The sequence below is a fragment of the Protopterus annectens genome, chromosome 10.part0 (assembly GCF_019279795.1).
Source record: "Protopterus annectens isolate FY-2018-M chromosome 10.part0, PAN1.0, whole genome shotgun sequence".
In the NCBI taxonomy this organism is placed as follows: domain Eukaryota; kingdom Metazoa; phylum Chordata; order Ceratodontiformes; family Protopteridae; genus Protopterus; species Protopterus annectens.
Window position 1 is genome coordinate 722,397,143 of NC_056744.1, and position 27,907 is coordinate 722,425,049.

Below are 27,907 nucleotides of genomic sequence, written 5' to 3' on the forward strand. Positions count from 1 at the left end.
GACTGGATTTTGGAAGACAATTTACGTCTGGATTTCGGAAGACAATTTACTTCAAGGAGCTACAGATAGCTATTTAGCTACTTGAGTGTTAATAAACTGGTCATCCCGGGGATATCTGGGATACCAAAGACTCATAAGGATGCCAACAGTCCACCCCTTAGGCCTATAATTGCCTCAGGGGACTCCAAGACCCAACCTTTGGCTATATATGCAGACATTAAATTGAAGCCCTTTTATGGTTTATGTGATCATATACTGACTGACTCGTGGGACTTTCTATCAAAGATTGGTAAAATAGATTACATTGATAGTCTGGTGTTTATTACTATAGACGTCAATGATTTGTTTTCCTTTATACCCCAAGATCTGGGTTTAATGTGGTTTGAAAACATGGGCTTTTTATCAGCTATTTATTTTTAGGCTGGTTTTGAAAAATATGGAGATAGTCCTAAAAAATAATTTTATTTTTTTTCCAAGGAGAGTACTAAAAACAGGACAGAGTGGCCATGGGAGCCTCATAATGCTGTATTGGGAGAAGTATTATGTTTTCACCACTGAGTATTACAAATAAATTGAGGGATACTTTCGCATTTTGGATGACATTATGGTATTATGGGATGGCTCCCTGGAGCTTATAATTGAATTTATGGAAAATACAGAGTCAACAACCGAATTCCTGAAATTTACTCACCAGGTGGAAAACACCAGCACTGATTATTTGGATGTTAGGGTTACCAAAGACTTTAATAGGTAGAGATTTGTATCTAGGATATTTCGGAAAAAATATTTTTCCAACATGTATTTACATTTTGAAAGTAACCACCCATATTATCAGAAGAGGAACATTGTGAAAGGCCAGTTGGGTCAGGGCAGTTCATATGACTTTCTTGAAGGAAGATTTGCTAGAAGAATTGGAAATTATTTCAAAATTCTTTGTAGCAAGAGGTTACCTCCAGGATTTAATTGTGACTACTAAAAATTATATTTTAGCCGGGTGGGGCAATAAATATGTTCCTTTATTGAACTATGATGTTAATTTAAATAACAATCCCCCCGGGGCAGTAGTAGGCAGAAGGAACATAACTGCTAAAAAGGGCCTTGGCGACCAGCATTTTTTTGTGGTTACTTATAATCAAGATACTAACAAAATTAAACAGATTATTTGAAAGTTTTGGAATTTATTTAAAATCATGCCTAACTGTCAAAGTTTTCAGTTACCCACTTAAATTTAGTTATAGGAGGGGAGCAAATCTAAAAAATGTGCTTGAGCAAAATGCTAATAGGTTTAACACCAGTGGGGGGGGGGGCTAGAAGGAAGTTGGGTACCTATGCTTTTGGACATTGTTCCCAATGTCCCTTTGCTACTAACAAAAGTGAACTGTGTATACCTAGCCTCAACAGAAATGTCAGTATGGCAGCAAAAGTATACTTTAACTGCCATTCAAAAGCTGTGGTTTATTTGGCTTACTGCACCCAATGACATGGTTACTACACAAGGAAAACTGAAAGGAGTTTAAAACACAGGCTCTATATGAACATGTCCATGACATATACAAGAAAAAAGAAACTAATGCTTTATTTAGACATGTTATGTCATGTAGTAATGAGGGGTTTAAATTTTGGGTAGTAGAACAAGTAAAACCTTTTGAACGGGGTGGTGACTGGGAGACCAGGTTAGAGTTCCGAAAATTAATACGGCAACTTCAGCTGGATGCCAGTACTAGTCCTGGTTTAAATGACCAACTATTTATTGTTCCTGCCTTACAAATGAGAGCCTTAGTGTAGGTTTTACACCTACAGTATTAGATGACTCTAGCAAAATTATGTATTGTCTTACATGTTATATTTACATGTGATTTTTATACGCATTTTTATATATACATGTGTTCTTGACAGTATTATTATCATAATTTTTTAAAAGATGTTTTTTCTGTGTGGAATACTAGTGTGTGAAAATTTTGTATGTTTCTACCCCCTTTAAAAGGAATGGTTAGGGTGACGAGGAAGATCTGTATCCAATGAACATGCTTAATTTAAATTTATTGGTCTATCCATTGTGTTTGTAGAGTATTTATATGGAGGGAATGCAATGTAACAATATTCTGATTAAGTTTCATGGTTTGAAACGAAAAGTGCTTTAATTCAATTAAAAGTTTTATTTTGCGTCTGAGGAAAAACTTTGGTATTGAGAGAGGGATGGACCTTTATTGGGCTACTACTTGCTGCTGGGCTGTTTAGTTTTAACCAAATAATATTTTACCTAGAGTCCATATTGTTTTAAGTATCCTTTGACAAAAAAACAATTTTTGCTTATTTCTAAAGATACTTTGTAAGCTCATACTTTAAGCAACAATTTCTACATATGCATTTAATAATACAACTTTGTCTTACACTCCTGCATATTGTTACACAAACACAGGGAGAGCTAAGGAACACACAAATAAAGCCCTAAGAGGATATTACATCCCTAAAGTATCATGTTTAGTTCAACTAATCATGGGCCTCAACAATCTAACAATAAATAGTATTCTTAAATAATCAAAGTTCCCAATTACTTACAAAATGAAGCATAATATGAATAAATAAAGAGATATAAACCCCATGTCACAGACATTAACAGAGCATGCCTGGTCTTCCTTACATTTAGGTCACACTGTACAACATTGTGTTAGGGTTGTATTACAAAAAGCAGATGTGAAATTTAAGTCTACCTGCAATTTGATGCTTCAAAGCATTTTCAAATTTTTTTTTTCGCAATTACTAAGCACTATTTGTTGATGATTTGAGGCACTAGATCTGTAGAGTAAAATATTAAGAACAGATTATTGGATTATCTCTTTAATAAACAACTTGATTAACATTTGAGTGGGTTACCGATGGCATCCCCAGTCAAAGTACCACAATTTTTATAATAAAGGATATACGAGTTGGTACTCAAAGGTTCAGAAAACAAATATTTTTTTTTCTCTTTAACATGACACTGTTGAGGGAAAGGGAGAAAATATGTGACTATGTATTTGATGTATATACTTGCAACAAGGTCATTGGACAAAGACAGAATGGATGAAGAAGACCTACACAATGTTGATGGAATGGTCAAATGCATGTGGCAGCTTACATTTAATATAAAAGTATAAAATGATGAAAATGGTGTACGTCTGTAAAAATAAAATGAAAAAAACTGCATAATGGGTGATTTGATTGGTGCAAGATGCAAGAAAATTGGAAAGGAATTAGCAGGCATCAACGCTGGATGAACTAAATGCAGGACAGTCAGTCTGAAAAGATAAAAATAATGGCTGATAAACACTCACTATCTGTCATTCGCTTCTGGACACAAATAGTGGAAATTAAAATTTCATAAGAAGGAAGCATGACTCTGAAAAGGGAGAACTGCAATATCTGTGTAAACTCACAATCAGAATCTATCAGCAAACTTGCAACAATTAGCACAGTTACTATATATCCTCCTATAAGCAGCTGAAATGACACTGAAACCAATGTAATAACTTGGAAAATGGAAATGTAACAGGTCCATCCACAGAATGTCACTCTTACACCAGGCTGGTAAGAGTAAGAATAGAAGTTATAATAGTATTGCACAGTTCCACCATTTATTAGGCCGACATGAAGCAGGGTGGTGAAGGGAACTGTGGTGTGTGCCCAGAGTGCACAGGCATAAAGTACGACAAAAGGCTAATAGCCAAACCTGAAAATTGAGGTGAGCAACAGCAAAGGTAAGCAGAATACTGAGCTGAACAATAATGAGTCTGGGATTGGGATGACTCTTCCACTGTGGAAGGTATCATCAAATTCACACCAGGCAAAAATATACATAAAGGGCAGAGTACAGGTTGTCGTCGCTTCTTCCCTGACATCAGTGCGGCAGGGGTATAAAAGAGGCAGCTGACGCCATCTTCTTCAGTTTTTCTTGCCCCAGATGTGCCCCCAGAAGGAAGGCAAAACATAAATTTATGTAATCATGCAATAAAGAATAATCAGAAAACATTAGTTGCAAGCAAATACACCATAAAAGAGTACCCCAAATAGGTTGTATGAGAAGGTATTTGTCATAAGACCTGTCCTAAGAGGGGACGGAGGGGGGGGGGGTAACCTGGACTGCAGCTGTATGAGCACTCGAACATCTACATTTATGGTAGGTACAAAACTGTACTATGTTCATCGTGCATACAGCTGCAGTCATTACAGATGGGAAGAATCCCAAAGCTAAGTAGGGGTGGCAGGCACTAAGTGGAACTAGGAGGAGCGAGGATGCCCTGCAAGACTGCTGTGGCAAATCCCGCTCTAGATTTAGAGTATAGTGGAAGGTGATAGTGCTTGGAGAAGGTGTGCACTGAACTCCAAGTGGCTGCTTCCAAAATGTCCTTGGTAGGGACCCCCCTAAGGAAAGCTGCAGAGGTAGCTGTGGCCCTGGTGGAGTGGGATCTGATGCATGTAGGCACAGTTTTTCCATGAAATGAGTAACAAAAGCGTATGCAGTGTGCTATCCATTTTGAGTTTGTCTGTTTGGAAATAGCCTTTCCTTGAGCACCTGTAGCATAGGACACAAAGAGTTACTCAGATTTCCTGAATGGCTTTGTCCTGTCCAAATAATAACGAAGTTGTCTGTGAATGTCCAAGGAATGTAGTAGTCTTTCCCCTTTGTTTTGTGGATTACGATAAAAGGTAGGTAAGTGGATAGTCCGATTTAAAGCTACACTGGACACTACCTTTGGCATAAAGGTAGGGTTGGTTCGTAAGGAAACTCTGTCCTGATGGAAAATGATGAAACGTTGCACAGCCATGAGGGCCTGTAGCTCCGAAACCCTGCGTGCTGAGGTGATAGCCAGAAGGAAGGCTGTTTTCCAAGACAAGTATTGTAGTTCTGTTGAAGAAGCTGGCTCGAAGGGAGGAAGGGCCAGCTTTTCCAATACGAAGTTGAGGTCCCAAGCAGGGACTGGTGGTTTCCTTGGGGGTTTTATATTCTTTGCCCCTCTGAGGAACTGCCTTAAGAGAGGATGAGAGAATAAAGGAGGATCTGTGTTGTATTGTGCAGAAATGGCTGAAGCGTGGATTTTTATGGAGGAGAAGGAAAGTCCACTGTTTAACATCTCAGCTAGGTACTGTAAAATTTGAGGAAAATTTATTACCAAAGGATTCTGGCCCTTTTCTTGATTCCAGGCACAAAATCGTTTCCATTTGGCGGAGTAGGCTTTTCTAGTAGAAGGTCTTCTGGCCTCCAAGATGACATCCTGCACCTCCTTGGAGAGGAGGGTCTGTTGAGAGATCAAGGAATTCTCCATGCAGCTAGATTTAGGGTTTTGAGCTGGCTGTGAAGGGTTTTGTAGTTGTGATGGGACAACAGAAGAGGGACTAGAGGTAGGATCCATGGTGGGGAATATGTCAGGCTCTTCAGGAGCGGATACCAATGTTGTCTTGGCCAGTCTGGAGCAATGAGAATCATTTTCGGCCTCTCTGCTCTGGCTTTTAATAGAACTTTGGGCAGCAGAGGAAGAGGCGGGAAGGCATAGACTGTCAATGTTGTCCAATTGAAAGAAAGTGCGTACACTATCCAGGCCTGTGGATGATAGGTCCTTGAACAAAATGTTTTCAACTGGTAATTTCTGTGGGTAGCAAAGAGATCCATGTCTGGCTGTCCCCATGCCCGAGTTATCTTTGTGAAAACTTGAGGATGCAACTTCCATTCGTGTGGCTCTGTCATATTTCTGCTTAGGTTGTCTGCCAGTGTGTTTTCCTTCCCTGGCAGGAATTGTGCCTGTAGTTGAATTTGCAATTCCAGAGCTGTGTTCCATAGGGTCATGGCTTGCCTGCACAGGGGGTATGAATGAGTTCCTCCCTGTTTGTTTATGTACCACATCACTGTGGTGTTGTCTGTCCTTATCAATAGCTGGCCTGGATGCAGTAGGTCTTTGAAGGTCATAATAGCATTTTGCACGGCTATCATTTCCTTTTGGTTGATGTGTAGGTCCTTCTCTTTTTGGGACCATTTTCCCTGAATGCACTGATCTGTCATGTGTGCTCCCCAGGCGTAGTCTGAGGCGTCTGTTGTGATGATTTGAGTTGTTTGAGGTACACAGAAAGGGAGACCTGTGTTTCTTTGGCAGGCTTGAGCCCACCACAGAAATTCCTTTTGAAGGCATGGAATGAGTGGTATAATTGTTTTCAAGCTGTGACTGTGCTGAGACCATAAGTTTTTTAGGTACCACTGAAGTTTCCTCATATGCAGCTTTGCACATGGAATTAGTAGGATGCAAGATGCCATGAATCCCAGAGCCTGCAGGACTTTCCTTGCAGTCAGCCTGGTGAAAGTTGCCATTTTCCTGAAGTATTGAGACAGTTGCCCTTGTTTGTCTGGTGTGAGGTAGGCCATCTGGGTGGTTGTATTCAAGCTGGCACCCAGGAAAATTATTTGTTGAGAGGGTATTCGTTTTGATTTCTTTTTGTTGACTGTGTATCCCAGGAAGTTCAACAGTTTTATTACAAACGCCAGGTGTTGCAGTAGTATGTCCTTGCTGTCCGCTTGGATGAGGCAGTCGTCCAGATATGGGTAGATTTGTATTCCTTATAGTCTGCAGAAGGCGATTACTGATGCCAGGCATTTCGTAAACACTCTGGGCGCAGTAGATAAGCCAAAGGGCAATGCAGAGAATTGATAATGGGTTGAACCTGCAAGAAATCTGAGGTATCTTCTGCAATCTTGTCTGACAGGGACATGCAGGTATGCCTCCTTGAGGTCCAATGTTACCAGCCAAGACTCCTTGCCCAGCATGGGAAGAAGCTGCTGTAATGTGAGCATCTTGAATTTTGGTACCTGTAGATATGTGTTTAGGATGGATAGGTCTAAGATAGGTCTCCAATCTTTGTCTTTCCTTGGTACCAGGAATAGTCTGGAATAAAACCCTTGAACTTGTTCTTTTGCAGGTACCTCTTGAATCGCTTTCATGTCCATGAGAGCTGAAATTTGTTTTTGTGCCTCTGCCCTTTGATTTTGTGGCAGGTTTGGCATGCCTCTCATTTTTGGAAGGGTGTGAAAGTGGAACCTGTAGCCTCTGTCTATAATGTCCAGAATCCATTTGTATTTTGTAACAATATGCCAATTCTTTGAGAATAATGCCAGTTTCCCAAAGGTGCTGCCATTAAAGCTTTGCTTGGCAGGTATAGGGGGAAGTCATTGTGTCTGTTTTCTAAATGACTGTGATCTATCTTCTGCACCTCTTGGGGTTGGTGCTTGCCACTGTCTGGCTCTGAAGGATCCTTGAGGTTGCCCTCTACCCCTTGGGCGTCTGTATCTGCCCCTTTGAGGTCTGTCCGTGGCTGGAAAGGACCAATTTTTTGAAGGCCAGTTTCTGCTGAAACGCGGAGGTTGTACCTGCAGGAAGTCTTTCACTGTTTGCATTGATTTCGCTTTTTCCTCCATTTTCTTTAGTACCTCCTCAGCTTTAACACCAAACAATACAGCTTTCTGAAGAGGTGCATCTAATAATTTAGCTTTGACATGATCTGGTAAGGTTTGCTCTTTGAGCCAAGCATGCCTACATATAACAGACCCTGTAACAGCAGCTCTACATGAGGCCTCTAAAGCATCAAAACCACACTGCAAGGTATGTTTACCCACTTGCTCTGCACCATGCAACAAATCCTGCAACTCTTTTAAATCTGGTTGTTCTGGTTGTGTCATTTTGCTTTTCAACTGAGATAACAAAAACTGTTGATACTTTACCATATGGAACGGACAGTTTAATGCCCTCATGGTTAAAGTGGCCAAGGTGTACACCTTTTTCCCCCACCTTTCTAAAGCTCTGGAATCTCTCTCTGAAGGTAATGGGTTTTAGCAGTAGAGGCCTTAATTCCCTTGGGACCCTGTGAAATAGTTTCTGGGTCAGCAGTATGGCTTTTGTATAGGAACTGGTGAGAATCAGGAACCCGGTAATACCTGTCTGGTTTAACAGGAGCTGGAGGCAAAGAATCTGGATTAAGGCTGGCTTCTGTGTACACATCATCCAATATATCTAAAACAGGAGGGATAGCCAGGGGCCTATGCTGGGGGAGCAAAAGAAATTCCCTGAGCCTTTTCTTGGAATCTGAGTAATCTTGGCCTTCCCAGTGAAAGTGTTCCCTCAATGTATGTAGGGTTTCCCCAAAAGAGTAGTCCTCGGGGAGACTGAGGGAATAGACTCCTCTGCATCAGAGTCTTCAAAAGGGGAATAGGCATAATCCTGGTCCTCAGAATGTTCTGAGATAATGGAGGCTTGATCTGAGGAAGGGTAGTCTTCCTCTAATCTGGGCCTTTTGTCAGAGGGGGGGTTGAGAACCCCTGATAAGAGTAATCAAATCCTCAGCCATTTTGAGCATCTGTTTTTTAGGCATGGGGCCTTGAGAGGGGGTCTGAGGGCCCTGTGTTTTGGTTTTCAAGGCTGCTTTAGATTTAGTGAAAGCTTTAATAGAGAAGGAGGAAGGCCTGAAGACACCTTGAGAAATGGCAGGCCTGTCTAAACTCTGAGTTTCCCCGCCAAGAGTGGCATCGGTATCTACAGTAGGAATGGGGACCGAGGAGCCTACGACCTCGGGTACTGAAGACACCGGTACTGTAGTCTCATCGGTACTCAGGGGCTGCGTAGGCGCCTCGCTGAGCACCGGAGAACCGGTAGTTGGCCTTAGCGTGGTCTCAGTAGTCAGTGTGGACCTCGTATGTCGGTCCTTATCTTTGCGTCTTTTACTTAAAACTGGAGTCGGAGTATCCGGCGACATAATATAATTAAATTTTTTGACAAAACAGTGAAGGGCGAACTCCGCCCGGTGCTTAATAGTGTGCTTGTTGAATCTAGCACAAAAACGGCAGGCCGAGACGTCGTGGTCTGGGCCTAAGCAAGGTATACAGAAAGAGTGGAAATCCTTATGCGGTATTTGCTTCCCACATGAAATGCAATTATTAACTTTGTCTGACATCGGTAACTTTGTCTGACATCGGTCCGAGGCAAGAAAAGTTTCCCCAACGGGGTACTTAGCTTTCAAGAAGACTTCGGCTGAAATATTTTCGTAAATCTCAGGAGCTGGCCGACCGGCACTTGCGAACTGCTTCTGCTTCGGGCACCTCGCAGCAAGAAAGACTGAAGAAGATGGCGTCGGCTGCCTCTTTTATACCCCTGCCGCACTGACATCAGGGAAGAAGCGACGACAACCGACGCCGGACCTAGACTTTGGAATTTGGCCGACCGAGGACCCACCTGACGGCAGGATAACCCATCTGTAATGACTGCAGCTGTATGCACGATGAACATCTACTTTGTAATACTTACCCATTTAAAAAAAAAGACAGCACAATTTAAGAATGCAAAATTATGCCAAAATCCATCATCAGTTTGAAGCCCTCATTAAACTTTTGCTACTACGTCTGTCTTGGCTCTGTAAAGATTTATTTAATGTTAATACTGTTGAACTCTGATAAAATTCCCAGGTACAACTGACTAAATCTTATTTCTTTCTGTTGACCTTCAGTGAAAATCAAGAAAAAAAAGCAGATGAAACTGTTTTCCTGTTTCAAACTGTTGTAACTTTTTTGCTTACAGATGGAGGATGGACTGTAATACAGCAGCGAATTAATGGAACGCTGGATTTTGACCAATCCTGGGGAAGTTATGAAAAGGGTTTTGGAGACTTAGAAGGTAGGATTAACTATCTTGTGTTCTACACTACAACACAACACTAAAGAGCATTTCTAGAGCTCTTTTGAAAATTAACGGTTATCATGAATAGATAAAAATACACAGTTTCAAAATTCACATTTTTAAGTTACAAAGCAAATGGAAATATGCATCTTCTTTTAGTTTCTAACCTGAGCATGCCGCCTGTGCGTGTTCTGTTCTGCATCTTACAGGGAAAGCTGCCTTTCCACCGAATGCTACTGTTCATACAGTGTCAGTGTAATTTATTTATTTTTATTTATTTATTTTTTTAAATGGCAGCTTCAGTGATCAACTACAACATAATGCAGCAAAAAGGCACAAGTTCTAAATGAGTTGTTGGTTATGACTATATTTCAAAACAGGCTTCTGACAAATTAGAAACTTACTCAGGCACCAGTGTTTTACTGTAGGTATTGTTTTCTGTCAGGCATTTAACCTTCTGAGACTGAAGGTGCCAGTTCAGCAGTTTTGTTTCTTCCAGTTCAAACAGAATGCCCCCCAAGAAAAGATCAGCCTGTACCGAAGCAGGTCAAGATTATCAGGGGGCTGGTCAGGAAACAAAAAGCAACTATCCCACTCACGCAGTCTTCTTCCTTTTTTAAACACCTTTATTAAATTATTTCTTAAGATAAAGGCACACATACATTAATAGATAAGAAAACAAACCATAGTAAATTTTTTTTTTCATTTACATGCATTAAATCTGTTTCTTTACAACTGCCATTCAGTCCAGCATTACATAAAATCAATCAATTCTGTCTATTACTTAAACCTTGCTTCTTCACCTGAAATATATTCTACATGCATTCTTCCCACAAATTCTATTTATTTCTATGAGATTTGTTCCTCCCCTTTTCTAAAGATATCCCTTGAGAGTTTTCTCTCTTTTACATTATTCAGTACTTCAAGGTTTAAATTTTGATGTCCATTTCTCAATTTTCTTTGGCAGCAAATAGAATTAAACTTAAGGTCTTACCATGTCAAGGAAATTTGGGTCCTGTGCCCCAGCTCAAAAAGCTCAATTCCTTAACTACAACCAATAATTCGGACAAGAGTACTCTCTATGGAATTTTTAAAATCTGCCACTGATAACAGTCTAAAAAAATAGCTTCCCAGTTACCTATTTCTTCCCCATCACACCTCTAACATTTGCCATCTACCAAATGAAAAGCTATTTGAAGTCTGCTTGGAGTACAAAAATACATACGCAAATACTTCCAAGCAAAATTCCTAAACCTTCTGGACTTCGTTGCATACTTGGGAGCCACACATGTTCCCCCCATTGTTGGGAGCCACACATATGCCCCCCCCCCATTGTTCTCTTGCAAATTGCATTTCCAGTCTCTCTTCCCAATCTTTTCTAATCTCCTCGGATTGATTCCTAAAGTTACCATACAATATTTTATATGCCAAAATAATTATCCTTTTTTTTTTAACACCAACTTCTGATCTACATTTGAAAAAACTCTACCAGAACAAGTCTTTCACTTAAGACTTTTCCCTATACCTTTCTCCTTGCCTATTCTCGGACATTAATCCTTGTTAAGGAAGGTAGTCTCTAGTATCCAGACTTCTTCTTGGCCTTAGCCCACTCTATTATTATGTAATACTCTATTATGTTCCATGTAGCTACTGTATAAACTGTCAGTCAGTTAAATATAAAAGTCAACACAAAGTACAAAGATAATATCAAAAACATTACATTAGTGACAGTAACATGAGAGATGGCAGACCTGCCAATACCTAAATTAATCTCCCAGTGTGACTCCAGGAGTTCCAGAGTAGAAAGGTAGGAGCCCAGAAAAAGGTTACCAAATATATTAACAGATCAGGATATAAGAGTAATGTGAAAAAAGTTGCTACTGTTTAAGTTTCAAGTGGAGGATGAGGCACATGGGATTACAGTCTGGGTTCACAACATTGTTGAACAGGGTTAGCTATCAGAAGCTTAAAAGTAAGGCCCTGGTCATAAAAGGGGACATCTGTACATGTGTACGTGTAATTGTCAGGGACAGTGGTCAATTTTTGGAATAAATTAACTCATGATTGGAACCAAGCTTAGTAAATGTGCTTAAATGAAACTGGAATGATTTAGGAATAAAATTAAGAGGGCGGATGAAATTTACTGGCTGCACTTACTTCCACTGTAAGCATTACATTAAAGTACGAAACAGACCTAGTAGGATGCAAATGATAACCATACCAACAGAAACATCTAGCTGACATGAAGTAGCAACTGAAATAACCAACATAACAAACTGTACAACTTTAAGTAATTATGAACACTAAAATGTACTGAAATGCTGACTGCTTCACCATGCTTACTGGAAATTATAGCCCACTCACTTGTATAGATTCAAATCTCTGCAAGAAGCAGATCAAGATTGGTGTAGCCCCCATGCCAAGCTACGCGGCAAAGACAGTTTGCTAGGAGTCAGTCACGTAGTCAAAAAAGAATAAAAGATTAGCATAAGGGGGTTAACTCCCAGGACACAGACAACGATCCACTACATGTGACACTGGTAAGTGCCAAAGCTTGCAAGGTCAATATTGCTTAATCAGCATCTGACCGTGCTAGTAAAAGGAAAAGTGTACTAAAGACAAACTCCGGTATGTGTCTGTCAAGATGACTGTGAGCACACTATCAATAGACAGCCACAGAGTTTGAAAGGTATATGTTTGTATCTTCTGAAGTAATGATTTAAGAGACAAACTCCAATATTTCACAAGGCAAGGTATTCATTTCTTAATCATTCTGCACTCACTTCAGTGCAAATGCAACTCCCGTGCTTAGTCACAATTAGCTGATGAATACAGGGGACAATGAGTCGAAAAAGGGTGAACTGGATTCATGTAAAAGAACAGCAGAAGGCAGAAATGGCTGCCTTGAGAAGAAGGCCATTTACAGTAGTATAAAAAAGCAAAGAAAAACGCGTTATAAAGGCCACTGAGAGCAATGTTACTATATGCATTCCGATTTTTGGAGGGGGTGTAAGATGGTAGAGTGTCTTTACTGTGAGAATGCTATTTATTTGATATGACTAGTGAATGAGTGATTGAGGAACATGGGTCAGACACTACTTCCGACTTCAAATCCTTCACTTGAAAAGGACTAAACAACCATTACAAAGCAGGTTTCTACTACCACTGTGCATCTAAAACTGGCTGTTGACTTGGTTCACACTACCAAACCAGCTATTACAAGTTAGGTGGAACTGGAAACAGAAAAATTCTACTAGGGGTCCTAAACTCTGCATCAAAGTGGTGTTCGGTATTGAATCAACATACCTGGGTTCACTAATGGAGACAGATACAAAACTGTCAAAAACAAAACAAAGCTCCTTGCCTCTAAACATCTGAACCAGAGAACAGTTCAAATCTGCAGTCATGACTATCTCCCACTTCTTCTCTTTTATTCACAGTGTGCATTCTACAAGTGCAGACCCACAGGCACAGATCACACAAAAATGGTCATATAACAAGATAGTACAGGAAACCAAAGCAGTGTCAAAGAATCAGATCAAAACATGTTAAGTTAGGTATACAGAACTGTACAAAATAGAACAGATTTACAATGAAAGAAAAATATAAAATACAGGCTAGATGGCTGTGCACTAAAGGCATATAGTATAGGTTACTGGGTGTAGAAAATAGCACACATTTCCTCCCATACTCATGTCCAGTTAAGATTTGTTTTGTTCTAATGCTTTGGAAAGAGTATAACTCATTTGCCATACCACTGTCTATGCACCACGGTTTCAAGTGACAAGAGCTCAACCTTTGAAACACTCATTTTGAACCCACTTGAGGATCACCGGTTCCCTAGTTATTACCTGCTCTGGCACACAATTACCATATGGGGATCCAGTCTCCAAATAATGACAGCCCAGCAACAAATAAGTTAGCCCCCCTTCCAATGCTAGTCTATTGTCTTACAATCAACCTCTGACTCAGAGTTGCTTACAAATAGTAATAGGGGTATAACCCCCCATATGAAGTTGGGGGGGCATAATTTTGAAGTTTTGTCAAGATCTATTTTAAATGGCATTCAAAATGGTTTTTGATGACATGGGATTTTAGAAGTCTGCACAGCTGGGTCTACTTCACATGACTGAAATTTCATTTGACTGACTTTCATTTGACTGAGACCAAAATACCTAATTTTCAAAATACTGAAAACTCACTTGACTGAAACTCATAATAATGAAATCTTACAATGCTACACTTCAAAATACTAACTTGTAAACCATAGACATGCACGTTTACAACACCAATGACTAACTCTTTCCAGAACTTAAAAACTACTTACTTACCCTCTTAAAAGAAACCGGATGATATAAAATCAAACTAGGTGGGGGGCTACACCCCCCCCAATGTGGGGGGCTGTGCCCCCCAACTATATATACTAACTCCATGATCACACTTCAGTGGGGAAAAGGACCTATACCTTTTACTTACCTTACAGTAGTCTACACGCTGCCACTACTGCTGGGAATGCACAAAACATCAGCTATATTACTTGAGATACTTCCCATAAAAATGTAAACAGACATACCCACATTTAGAAACATTACACTACTTTCTACATGACTATTGGTATTCTGACAATCAACACTAAGTTACAGTAATTCTTTTTATCACAAGCAAGTCACAGGAGAAGGGAAACCCACATCATGTCTATGGCTTACAATTCAGTATAATGAGATTCAGTCAAATGAGTTTTCAGTATTTTGAAAAAAATCGGTATTATGGTCTCGGTCAAATGAAATTCAGTCAAATGAAATTTCAGTCATGTGAAGTAGACTCACACCAGCCTCATACAAACAGGGAAGTTAAATATGCCATTCTATAGTCCAAAATAAAACAATACTCAATCATATTTTTCTGTGCTTGCTAATCATGATCAGACAGCATTCTTTCTGTAATATAAATCCTCCAACACCCCCAAAAATGTTACCTTACAAAACTCTATAACACTATATTTCTGTGATGAAGACTTGTATAGTCATCCAACTACTGCTGGTATTGCCTTTAACTCATTTAACTTAACTTCCCTATTCATCTAAAATCACTCGCGTAGAAGGGTGAAAAATTGAAGTGATAAAGGATGACATTACCAATCAGTAAAACTACTTATTTTCCTGGGTGTCATGATTGGTGGGGTGGAAAATGGGGTTTACTGTGCTAGATGGTTATAGAGAGAAAATAAGTTTGCAGTTCTGGTAGTAAAATGCATTTTTATCTTCTCTAACCATGGCTTGAAATTTGCCTACTTTGCCAAAAAATATGTATGGTTTCAATGCTTGTGGAACAGCAGGTGCTATCTGTTACATTTTGATGGGGCTACTTAAAAGCGGCAAGTCCACAGACAGACCCCCATTATATTTGTGACCTGCTCCTTGGTACTCAGAAGCACCACAACTGATACTATGATCACACTACATCCGATATTAACTACGATCACACAAAGGATATACACATCCCTTACAGTGATACAATATTAAACCATTAGACTGAGGCAGCACATAGTATTTTGCAAAGCTTGGTCTATGAGTTTTAAAGTACTGTCTGCACAAACAAAAGAAGCAATTCCAAAAAGTATCTTTATTTAGAGCTTGAAATAAGTTAGTATCACACACAAGCTGGAAAACCCATGTGTAATATCCCTCAACACTGTAATCGGACAACCCAGCTCAGTTGACATGTCAAACAACCTTCACTTGACCTAGTTAATCATTTGCTGTCTAATCAACAATGTACAAACAAAATCTGAATCATCCGATGAAATCCATCAAGTCCCTTCACAGCCAGACACTGTTAAGAATTTGCGTGACCATGCCATGAACAAAAATGCCAAAGGTCAGTGAAGACTAAAATTAGATCTGCTCACACTATTTACTGTATGTTAAGATGACAATGCTATTATACAATACAAACAGTTAAAGATACAGGTGTTTTGCTGCACATCAAAGCCATGCCATGGTACAGCATTAATTCACACAAAATTATGTTAACAAAAAAAAAAAAATATGTATCTGCATTCAGACTACTGGAACATGCCTGTTTATCAGTATGTAGTAAAACAACTGGACAAACAACATACTAGAATAATACGTAAGCAACAGTTTTGTCAGGAACAAATTCTGCTGCTGAAAAATACTTCTTACCATAGTACATAAACAGTAGACAAATTATTAACTACTGGCAGCCATAATCATGCATCAGTATATATGGTAATAACCTTCACATGCACTCTGATGAGGTAAAAAAAAAAGAAAAGAAAAAAGTGCATCCCTACAGTAAAGTCACGTTTTTCTTGTTGGTAAACAGTCTATTATCAGCATCAAGCTTCACAGATAATACCACATCAGTTGCTCCTGTGCCTCAAGTTGCATTTTTTAATTAACTTTTTTCTGAATTATTTCCTCTGTTCCTGACATCATTATGCCCTCCATCCACACCAGCCCATTGATTATCTCTTCCTACTTGGTATCAGATGACTGTGGGAAACAGAGGCAACAGCAGGGGATTATAGCTGTCAACCTGCAGGGAACAAAGCTTTTTTTCAACTACATTCCTAGCAACTCCATCCAGCAGACTGACTTACTGCCAAATCTGGGAGAGCAATATCTGCACACTTCCATGTACACACCAGATATGGCTGCAGTGCTAAGTGATGCTTGACAGGCCATAAAGCATGTCTCAGCCCATGAGTTATACTGCTTTAACACCTGTTTTTCCACCAGTTATCAATAATGCACCACAACAGATCCCCCTAATAAGGGCAAACTGTTTTGGCCAATAACTCACCTTTTCCAGATAACTTCTTCAGCCTATGAATCACTAATCAATCCCAAGCTGTCTAGGATGCATTTAAGACTTCAGCCCACTACACCATGCAACAGGCAAAGTCGCACTGTATTCTTTCACATTATCTTCTTTACCATCACCCCCCCCCCCCCAAAAAAAAAAAAAAACCAATAAACTCTTATTAGGGGGTGGTTATACCTGCAAACTCAAAAATCAGAGTATACGATTCCTCGTCCATTCCATTCAGAGTTCAGTCATGATGATGTGCATTTAGTTTTGTACAGTGTTTTACAGGCAAAAGCAGGGTGCTTGAAACAGAGGTCACTAATAATAGTTCAAGCTGAAGACATCTACTAAAGAGCTAGAGTGAACAGCAAAAAGTAAAGATAACTGTTTGCAATAAAAAGTTGCTCATTGCTCTATACAGTGGTGTACAGGACTAATGGTAACCATGTGAAATCTCCAGATCAGCCTTGCTGAGTCCTAAGATACGAAGACTGAACAGCCAGACATCAAGACTTAAATATACTAAGTCCAAAAATTGCCAATTCTCAGAACATTCTCTTTTCTCTAAGGCATGGGAATTTTTTTTGGGTCTATATCACAACATTGAACCTGTAAATGTCGAACGCTCACAAGAGTGAAAATTCACGTCCTCGAAGTTTATTAATTTTGTTCATGGTACATAGTGAAGACTGGGATTTTTGCCCTTTCCTCACTGTAGTGCGATCTTGGGAGTAGGAATATATATTTAGTGGGGTGTGGGGGGGGGGGCACAGCCCCCCACAATACTGTTTTTGAATACATGAATATTCGCTCGTGAGCGTTCAATATTTACAGGTTCAATGTTGTGATATAGATGCTGTTATACACACACACACACATATATATATATATATATATATATATATATATATATATATTTATGGGGTGGGAGCTTCCCCCCAACAAAAAAGCTTAAAGGAGAAGAGTGATATTCAAAATTCTGTCTTCTCTTGTAGTTTTGGTCTTTTTTTTTTTTTTTCTTACTCTCGTGACTCAACAAAGAGAGTCTTGAGATTTCAATGGGAGCCAGATTAACATGCAACAGGGATAGCTCTCAACTTAGCACAGGAAATCTGGACAAAGCCATGAATAAAAGTGGAACAAAGGCTCAAAAACACGAACAATTTTTAAATATTGTTCTTACAAACTCAGAAAGTTGATAAAATAGCAGGTTTTGCATTATCATGGATTTTATGAAGGATATTTAGTCTGAAAGTCAAATATGTCATTATTTTCAAACTTCAGTTTTTAATGATTTACCAATAATTTGCCAGAAAAACACAATTTTATAAAAAATGGCCAAAAATATGAGGCCAAAATCTGGACATTCTGCAAAAATCTGTACAACTGAGAGGTATGGTAACAGGTGTAAAAGAACCTACTATTTATTAATTCTATACATCACTATATGAAGCACTGAATGAGTTTTTTATTGCAAATAATCTCTCAGTTGAAAAACAAAATTATTTTTTTTATCTGCTAATAACTTCTATCAGGTTCTACATTAAGCAATTAAGTGTTAATTTTAACTACAGGCATTCAGTACAATTAATGCAAGCAGAACTGTATGGCAAGACTGCAGGTTCCCTCTTGTGCAAACACCATGTTAAATTAGAAATGATTAGCACTTATTCAAAAGAAATGTTGAAATATCACTGCTGCAATTCAGACAAAACTTTTACACTAGCCTTTCCTCTTTTGCAGTGTCTGACTACTACGCTCAGTTTTATTTAAAATATAACTGTTCTGCTACTCATTACAATTCTGAAATGCAGTTTAAAGAATATGACAAGTGAGGCTTTAACTACCTACTGTTAATTCCATTTATCACTGTGCAGACACTCACAGCAACTAATTCTCTTCAGTTAATGGACTCTGCTATGATATCACTAACACCCAAACTTCTCATATAATTATAAACTAAAGCACTTTTATTTTTATTTGCAGCGGAATTTTGGCTAGGACTGGAAAATATATATGCCATTATCCAGCACGGAGACTACATTTTACATACAGAAGTGGAGGACTGGAAGGGTATGAAGCGTTTCATCGAATATGCATTTAGCATGGGAAACCAGGAGAGTGGTTATAATGTCAGCCTCACACCTGTATTACTAGAAGGTGTACCCAACATAATTACTCAGCAATCAGGCATACCATTCAACACCAAAGATCACAGCACTGACAGGAAGAGAAATGCATCCTGTACAGAAAATTATTCAGGTATGCCATTGATTGATTTCTGCTCAAAGCCACACGCAAAGCAAAACAGAAATGTTGTGTATTTACTTACTTGCCTATTCATAAAACTGTGACTAGTGAAATGACATTTAGTTTTGCTACATGCCCTTGCTTACTTCTAGAAATACCCCTCAAAAACTTAATGTATAGGCCCCACCCAAGATGTAGAGGGATAAACTCCTGACTGTGCCCCGGACAACCTGAGTTTGAATACATGCATGGGTGCTGGAGAGAATGAATGGGGTGGATGGGGTGATGGTTGACATCAGATCACCCATCAGTGGGGGGTAGCTGCACTCAATGCACTTGCAGTCCTCTGCAGGAGTACAGGTGCAACACTTGCAGCAAGCAGCTTAGCCTGCACACACTGCATGTGATGCACCACTCAGTTAGGAGATTTTGCATGTGTGGCAGCAAGCATGTGCCTTCAGGAAGCAGCCACTGCAGCACACAACAGACTGAGGGAGGGGCTAAGACAGTCCACAGAGAAAGTCCACAGAGAATAATACCTACAGAAGACATATGATCAGGCATTTAGGCAAGCATAAGCTAAAGGAGGATGAGCCATCCAATGTCACTACCAAAGTCAGTGACACAAATACAGCGTACTAGATACCTATGCAGATCTCCTAACATCCTCCCCATGGGTTTTGTGTATACCTACTCTAAGTAATACTCATGACAGCTAAATGAAACATTGTGCCATCTCCAGCATCCTAGAAAAATGATGTCAAATGCCAAGGAGAGTTAAACAATGAGACAACCTGTCACTTACAAAAGAAATGGGATTACAGCTTGTCAACACTGCTTTCTCATTTCATATCAGACTAGTATAACAATTCTGATGAAAACAGTAATTCCCTAATACACATGCTTAGTCAAAAACTGATATCAGTTTAAAGCACAAGATTGATGATACAGGTTGCTTATAAGCTTCATACTGCACCCCTTATTTTGATTCCCTTGGTTTCTATTTGCCTACTGGACAACTCTGAGCAAGTTGCTTAACTAGACACTGCTCCTGGTTCATCTTTGAGAAGAGAAACTTATTCTTAGTGTGCTTACTCAGTTAATAAACAATTATAAAAGAAAAAGATTCATAAACAATGTCCTAAACTGAAAAAGTACAGTTGTGTACACTTACCATAAATGTAGATGTTCGAGTATATTCACTGTTGCAGTCATTACATTTGGGTAATCTGCTGGCAGGTTGCCCTCAGTCGGCCTGATTAACAAAGTCTTGGGTCCTGCGTCAGTTGTTGTCCCTTCTTCCATGACGTCAGGTCGTCAGGGGTACAAAACATGCAGCAGACGCTATTACATCAGCTTTTCTTGCCCCAGATGTCAGGTGCCCCCCGAAAGGGGAGCAAATAAAATTAAAAACACAAAAATATACCTCCAACCAAAAGCAAATACACCAAAAAGGCTTTTAAGCATAGTAAAAGAAAGTAGAGGTATAGCCAGAGAAAAACAGGGGGCTTAAGGGAGGGTAACCAGGACTGCAACAGTGAATACACTCGAACATCTACATTTATGGTAAGTGCACACAACTGTACTATGCTCTTCGTGTTTCACTGTTGCAGTCATTACCATTTGGGTAAATTCCCAAAGCTATGGTTGGGAGGAGGAATTTATACAGCATTAGGACCAGCTACAAGGCCCTGCAAGACAACAGTGGCAAAGCCAGCTCTGGATTTAGAGAAAATTGGTAAATGATAATGCTTTGTGAAAGTATGTACAGAACTCCAAGTAGCAGCTTCTAGAATATCCCTGGTAGGACCACTTCTGAGAAAGGCTGCAGAAGTAGATGCAACCCTGGTGGAATGAGATCTGATCCCCTTGGGGATAGGTTTTCCATGGTGCTTATAGCAGAAATTAATGCAATGGCCTATCCATTTAGAAATGGTTTGTTTTGAAATAGCCTTCCCCTCTGCCCCAGCAGCAAACACTACTAGCAATTGTTCAGATTTTCTTTGAAATTTAGTTCTGTCCAAGTAGAATCTAAGTTGTCTGTGCACGTCCAAGGAATGCAGAATCTGTTCCCCTTTGTTCTGTGGATTGGGATAGAAGGTTGGCAAATGAATGGACTGATTAAGAGCCACACTGGAAACCACCTTGGGCATGAAGGATGGATTGGTCCTCAGAGATACCATGTCCACATGAAAGATGATGAAAGGCTCCACTGCCATAAGGGCCTGTAATTCAGATATTCTTCTAGCTGACGTGATTGCTAAAAGGAAGGCTGTTTTCCAAGAAAGAAATTTTAAGTTTGCAGTAGCAGCTGGCTCGAAAGGAGGTACAGTGAGCTTCTCCAAAACAAAGTTAAGGTCCTAAGGCAGGGGTAGGAGCTCTCCTGGGTGGTCTCAAGTTCTTTGCCCCTCTGAGATGCTGCTTGAGCATGGGATGAGAAAAGAGGGGCGTTTCTGTGTTATAGTGAGCTGAAATAGCTGAAGCGTGGATTTTAATAGAGGAAAAAGACAGGCCCTTGTGAAGCATCTCAGTTAATTATTGCAAAATCGGAGGTAAACTGGGTGCTGCTGTGCTCATCCCTAAAGATTGGTTCCAGGCACAGAATCTTTTCCATTTGTCAGCATAAAATTTTCTAGTACTAGGTCTTCACGCCTCCAAGATGACATCCATCACAGGTTTGCTGAGGGATGCTAAGGGTGAAGTTAAGTGATTAGCCAAGCTGCAAGGTTCAATGTTGGGAGCTGAGGGTGCAGAATTTGGTTCTCCTGCTGAGACAGCAAGAAAGGGGTCTGAGGCAGGTGCCAGGGAGATATTTGTGACACACTGCGCAGGAGTGGGTACCAGTGTTGATGTGGCCAGTCTGGAGCAATCAAAATCATTCTTGGTTTGTCTTGTTTGACTTTTAGTTTGGACAGCAGAGGCAAAGGGGGAAAGGCGTAGACTGGTTTTTCCAGCTGAAGGACAGTGCATCCACTTTCCAGGCTTTTTTGTGGGGAGTCCTTGTGCGAAATTTGTCCAACTGGTAGTTCTGGGGGGAGACATAGATCTATGTCTGGACTCCCCCATTTGCTTGTCAACATGTTGAAAATCCGTGGTTCCAGTTTCCACTCGTGTGGGTCCATGAGATTTCTGCTTAGTCCATCTGCCAGTATATTCAATTTTCCTGGTAGGAATTGAGCTTGTAGGTGCACTTGGTAGCTCAAAGCTGTGTTCCACAATGCCATGGCTACTCTGCAGAGGGGGTAGGAACATGTACCCCCCTGCTTGTTTATGTACCACATAACTGTGGTGTTGTCCATCTTTACTATTAGTTGTCCTGGAAGAATGTAGTCCTTGAAGGCTGTCAGAGCATTCTGTACAGCCAACATTTCTTTTTGATTGATATGTAGGGGCATTTGATTTGGGTTCCATTTGCCCTGAATGCACTTCCCTGCCAGGTGAACCCCCCCCCATGCATAGTCTGATGTGTCTGTAGTTAGGGTTTGGGCAGCAGGGGGTAGTGTGAATAGCAGTCCCTTGTTTTGGTGGCAGGCCTCTGCCCACCATAGGAACTCCAGGCATAGGCAACGTATGATAGGAATCATTGTTTCCAGGCTGTGACAATGTTGACTCCATAAGTACCACTGAAGTTTCCTCATATGCAGTCTTGCATATAGCAGGGTTTTTGTGGCCACTTGATTGAAGTAAGTTACCAAATAAATTTGCTTTTTTGGCGTGAGGAAAGCCATCTGGGCAGTTGTATTCAAGCTTGCACCCAGGAATGTAATCTGTTGAGAGGGTACCAGTTGTGATTTCTTTTCATTTATGGTGTACCCCAGACAAGTTAGAACCCTTTTTACAAACGCCAGATGACTTAGAAGTATGGTCTGGTTTTCTGCCTGAATTAGACAATCATCCAGGTATGGATATATTTGAATATTTATTTGCCTGCAAAATGCAATTACTGGAGCCAGGCACTTTGTGAATACCCTTGGCACAGTAGACAAGCCAAAGGGCAGTGCAGAGAACTGATAAAGCAAGTAGCCTGCTTTGAAGCGTAGGTATCTTCTGCAAGAATCCCTGACTGGGATATGCAGGTAAGCTTCTTTTAAATCTAGAGTTGCCAACCAGGCATCTTGGCCTAGTACAGGAAGTAACTGTTGAAGAGTCAGCATCTTGAATTTTGGAATGTCCAGAAAGGTGTTTAGAGTAGACAGGTCCAGAATTGGATTCCATGATTTGTCTTTTCTGGGTACCAGGAAAAGCCTGGAATAGAAACATTGTCCCTTTTCCTCCTCTGGTACCGGTTGAATAGCCCCCATGTTTAAGAGGGAATGTACTTGTTTTTGAGCCTCTGCCCACTGATATGGGGGCAGGTCTGGTCACCCGTTTGGTGTTGGCAACGTGTGGAAATGAAATCTGTATCCCTGGGACACTACATTTAAAACCCATTTGTCCTGGGTTACGAGTTCCCAGTTTTTTGCATGAAGAACAATTTTTCCCCCCAAAGAGGCAGCTAAAAGTTAAGTGCTTGTTAATTTTAAAGGGAAGTCATTGAAATTGTTTACCATAGGGGGTATCTTGTTATTTCCAGATTTGGAAGTGGAGGCCCCCCATTGCATAGTTCTGAGAGTCCCCTGGGACTGAACCCCGGTGCTTTTGGTGTGTCTGGGTTTGGCTTGAGAGGATCTGGAAGGAGCTGGAAAGGACCAATATTTAGTAGGCCAGTGCCTACTAAATCTTGGAGGTTGTACTTGTGAGAAATCTTTTACAGTTTGCATAGATTTAGCTTTATCTTCCATCTTTTTTAGAACTTCCTCAGCCTTATTGCCAAACAGGCGGTCCTGATTTAAAGGAGCATCCAATAATTTCACTTTAACATAATCAGGCAGAGATTGCTCCTTAAGCCAAGCATGCTTCTAAGCACAGACCCAGTAACAGCAGCCCTGCAAGAGGCCTCTAATGAATCAAAACCACATTACAAAGTATGTTTTCCAACTTGTTCAGCAGAACGCAATAAATCCTGTAAAACTTTATTTTCCACACAGTCAGAAATCAACATCACTTTCTGTTTAAGCAGTCCAATAATACGTTGTTGATATTTTAACATATGAAATAGGCAGTTTAAAGCCCTGATTGTCAAGGTTGCAGAAGTATAAACCTTTTTACCCCATCTATCTAGCGCCCTGGAGTCTCTAACAGAAGGGGTAGGATTTTTAGCAGTAGAAACCTTAATGCCCTTGGGCCCCTGAGAAATGGTTTCTGGATCTGCAACAGGATTTTTGAAAAGGAACTTGTGAGACTCAGGAACCCTGTAGTATCTGTCAGGTTTACTAGGAGCCTGAGGCAGGGAATCAGAGGCCATACTGGATTCCGAAAACACATCATCAACAATGTCTAGTACAGGAGGTATAGTCAAAGGACTATGCTGAGGTAGAAGAAGGAAATCCCTAAGCCTCTTGTTTGAATCAGAAAATTCCTGACTTTCCCAGTGGAAATGCTCCCTTAAGGTATGTAAAGTTTCCCCAAAAGAAAAGTCCTCGGGGGGGGGAGCAGAGGGATTGGAATCCTCTGCATCAGAATCATCATAAGTAGGTATGGACAAATCCAGGTCATAAGAAGAATCAGAAGAAACAGAGTCCTGATCAGAAGATTCCTAGTCAAGCTCAGCCCTAGGCCTCTTAGAAGGGGGGGGGGTTTGACTACCCCTGATTAGAGTAATAAGATCTTCAGCCATTTTGATCATTTGTTTTTTAGGCATAGGGGCCTGAACATGTGGCCTGGGCATTGTTTTTTTAGACCTAGATCGAGATTTAGGCCTTAGTATAGAAGGTGGAGTCAGTTTAATATGCAAGTCTGTAGGCCTGAATACACCCTCAGAAGTCGGTGCCTGCACAACGACTCCGGACCCATCCAAGGTAGAAACATCAGCGGGTTCCATAGGTGAAGTATCTCGCGGCATACCAGACTCCGAATGGGTCTCAGTAGAGGCCTACGAGTCAGAAGTAGCGGGCATCAGGGGCTGCAAAAGCGCATCACTGAGTGAACTGGCGAATGGCTTAGGAGAAGCGTTGTCGGCAGTTTTGGACATAGACGACCTGTCTCTGTCTTTTTCTTTGCGTTTTTTCGGAATCCCAGTAGTCGGATGGCTAACAGACGTCATTTCTGGATAATTAAACCAAGAACCAAAATATTTAGAGGCAAAAATGTACTGACGACGGATACTGCGCTGATTAAATAAAGTACAAAACCGACAGCAAGGTATGTTGTGGTCAGGGCCTAGGCAAGGAATACAGTACAAATGAAAATCTTTATGAGGTATTTGCTTTCCACAAGTAATGCAATTATTAACTTTTACTGACATTGGTAAGGAGCAAGAAAAAGTTTTCCAAATGGGGTACTTATCTTTAAGTTGAAGACTTTGGTTCTGAAACTCGAAAACGAAAATTTCAGGAGTCAGCCGACTGGCACTTGCGAACTGCTTCTGCTTTGGGCACCGCACGGCAAGAAAGACTGATGTAATGGCGTCGGCTGCATGTTTTATAATCCTGATGACCTGACGTCATGGAAGAAGGGACAGCAACCGACACAGGACCCAAGACTTTGTTAATCAGGCCGACTGAGGGCAACCTGCCAGCAGATTACCCAAATGTAATGACTGCAACAGTGAAACACGAAGAACATGCAATAGTACACAGTCCAAACCATATGTCATGACCCTACACAATTCATGAAAGTACCCTTACTCCATGGAAAATATTGCACATTACTGCAGATCCAAGTGATGTACAGAAGGTGTGCAAATGTGAATCCACACCACGGTTCATGATTCAAGAACATGTGAATTGCAGACTATGTAGTGGATGGGCTCTCAGATTTTATGCCTTGACATCTGTGGACTAACAGCACCTAAAAAAACTATTTTACCTTATGTCATGGTTTTGGAACACTGTGCACTGCAGATGGTAGCTAAGCAACAACATCATAGAAATAGCCCTGATCTTAGCCAATAACTCATTAAAAAGCTAAAGTAAAATTAGAACCACTGGGTAAAATATACCAACCATAGCAACCAAGTATTACAGTCACACTCTATGGCACTTTCCTGCATAATCATGCAGCATCAATACCATTTACTTATCTACCTTGTAATTGACAGATGCACCACAGTCATAGTAATTTAACCTTAAACATTTATAAATCACTCCTTACCACATCTGTGCAGCAGGAAGACAGACTATCTGTACATACCTGAGGGATACAATCTCCAGATTTTGAAACATAGGTTATGCTGAGGCACTCGGGGGCATGTGTTGATATTCCATTTTTTTATGGTGTATAATGCAAGGAAAGTTTTGATAATGTTGCTACATCACTACTCTAGTTTCTAAACAAGTAAGGTACCGCACAGATAGCTGCAGTAAATACTTGTGTACAGTGGGTATCTTATAAGCTTTAAGATGCTTGCAGTTACTTTTTGCTGATCTGATAGTGGCTGCTGTGATGCAGAAAATACCCTTTCCTCTATGTGCTTACTGCACACATGTAAACTAGATATAACCTATTTGCATGCTCTCCCATTAGTACCCTACCATGGCAAGCTCTAAATCACATATCGCAGAAACCACCCAAACCACACAACACTACTAAAACATAAACAGAAAGAAAATGCTTTCATTACAAAAGAAACATACAGCCAAGCAGGGTATAAAACCATTTAGAGATTCTGTTATATGATCTCACCAATTTAAAGACATTACACAAACATAGCTGGGTGTACTACGGTGGTGGTGCCGCAGTAGCGCTGTCGCCTCACAGTTAGACGTTGTCCTGTTCGATTCTCAGCTAGAGCATCTTCTGTGTGGCGACATGCGTGAATGGGCGTACCTTCGTTGAAGGTTGTGCATCAGGGCCGGCAATTCGGCACGTAAAAATCTACTTCCAATCATTAGCGGACTGGAGTTCCGCTGTGGCGACCCCTAACTGGGAAAAGCCAAAAGACATAACAACAACAAAAAAATACAAACATAGCTGGGTACACAGCTTGTACATCATGGTACACAATGCTTATGAATATGGGGGAATGTCTAGTTTATATGAGTCCCAAAAGTGTTCATAATTTTATTTGTAAAGAAATAATCTCACTTACTTTGATTATTTCTAAGTCGTTAGTCTCATGTTCACTGGTTCCTGTCCAACTACTCTTCCAAAAAAAGAAGCCACTCAATTTTCTACTGGAGAACAACTGGTAGAGAGTGTACCTCTGCCTTAAGATACAGATATACATTTCTGAGGTTCTAAATGTAAGCTGCAAGTGGGAGGGCAAGTTGGATGAGGAAAGGGCATTGAAAAGAAAGGAGTTAATAATCCCACTGTGTAGTTCATTACTAAAACCTCATTTGGACTGTTAAACCAGTACTCAACAACATATCAAATAAAATCCGACAGAAAGTAATATAATGAAAGTCTGAAGGAACCAGGATTTAACATCTTCAAAAGCAGAGAGTCATCCATTAAGAAATTGCATCAAATCATCCCTGTCCATAGTTAAAGAAACAGGAGAAGAAACATTTCCAAGTTTCTGATTTTCTTTCATGGGAGACTTCCTGAAAAAGAGCCAACCCACAACAGGAGCACTAGCCCATAAAGCAGACACCTTACCTCAGCAAAGCGGTAGTCCTTCACCTGCTCCTTCCACAAAGACCAGACACACTAGGAGTAAAAGATGGATGGTTCAAGGAAACAGAATAGGCTACTGCAGAGTCACCCATCAGCGGCTGAGGAACAGAAAGGGCTAGCCAGACACACAGATATTCTCTAGTAATTTTCTTTTTCTTTCAGAAACATGAAGCCAGAACCATGGAAACAAACAATAGTTACATTTCCAGCTGGGACAGAGTCCGCATAAGTCGGTTGTGGAGACTGGGGGAGTCGGTGAAACTTCTGACAAGACATTTTAGGTTGTGATGTAAACTTTTCCATGACAGTTACAAAAAGTACAAACTCATGCTCCACAATCATTTACTTTACATAAACATGAAGAATATAACCATAAAAATAATTTTTTTTCAAAGTATGCCCACACAAGAGCTACCCACATAAAAAAAAATCACTTAAGTAACATGACAATCCTAGAAAAAAACACTTCCTAGCATAAA

General features: G+C 40.3%; 2 protein-coding genes across 2 annotated transcripts in view; one reads left to right on the plus strand and one right to left on the minus strand.

The window, feature by feature from the left end:
- The window catches only part of DOCK7 (dedicator of cytokinesis 7), a 3,076,229-nt gene that overhangs the window by 1,756,393 nt on the left and 1,291,929 nt on the right, over positions 1-27,907 (minus strand). The window lies entirely within an intron of this gene.
- Positions 1-27,907, plus strand: part of ANGPTL3 (angiopoietin like 3) — a 40,934-nt gene that overhangs the window by 10,122 nt on the left and 2,905 nt on the right. Inside the window, exons 5-6 of the mRNA XM_044085546.1 lie at positions 9,588-9,683; positions 18,507-18,782. Of these exons, the coding sequence (XP_043941481.1) occupies positions 9,588-9,683; positions 18,507-18,782 (372 nt within the window). The remainder of the gene's footprint in view (positions 1-9,587; positions 9,684-18,506; positions 18,783-27,907) is intronic.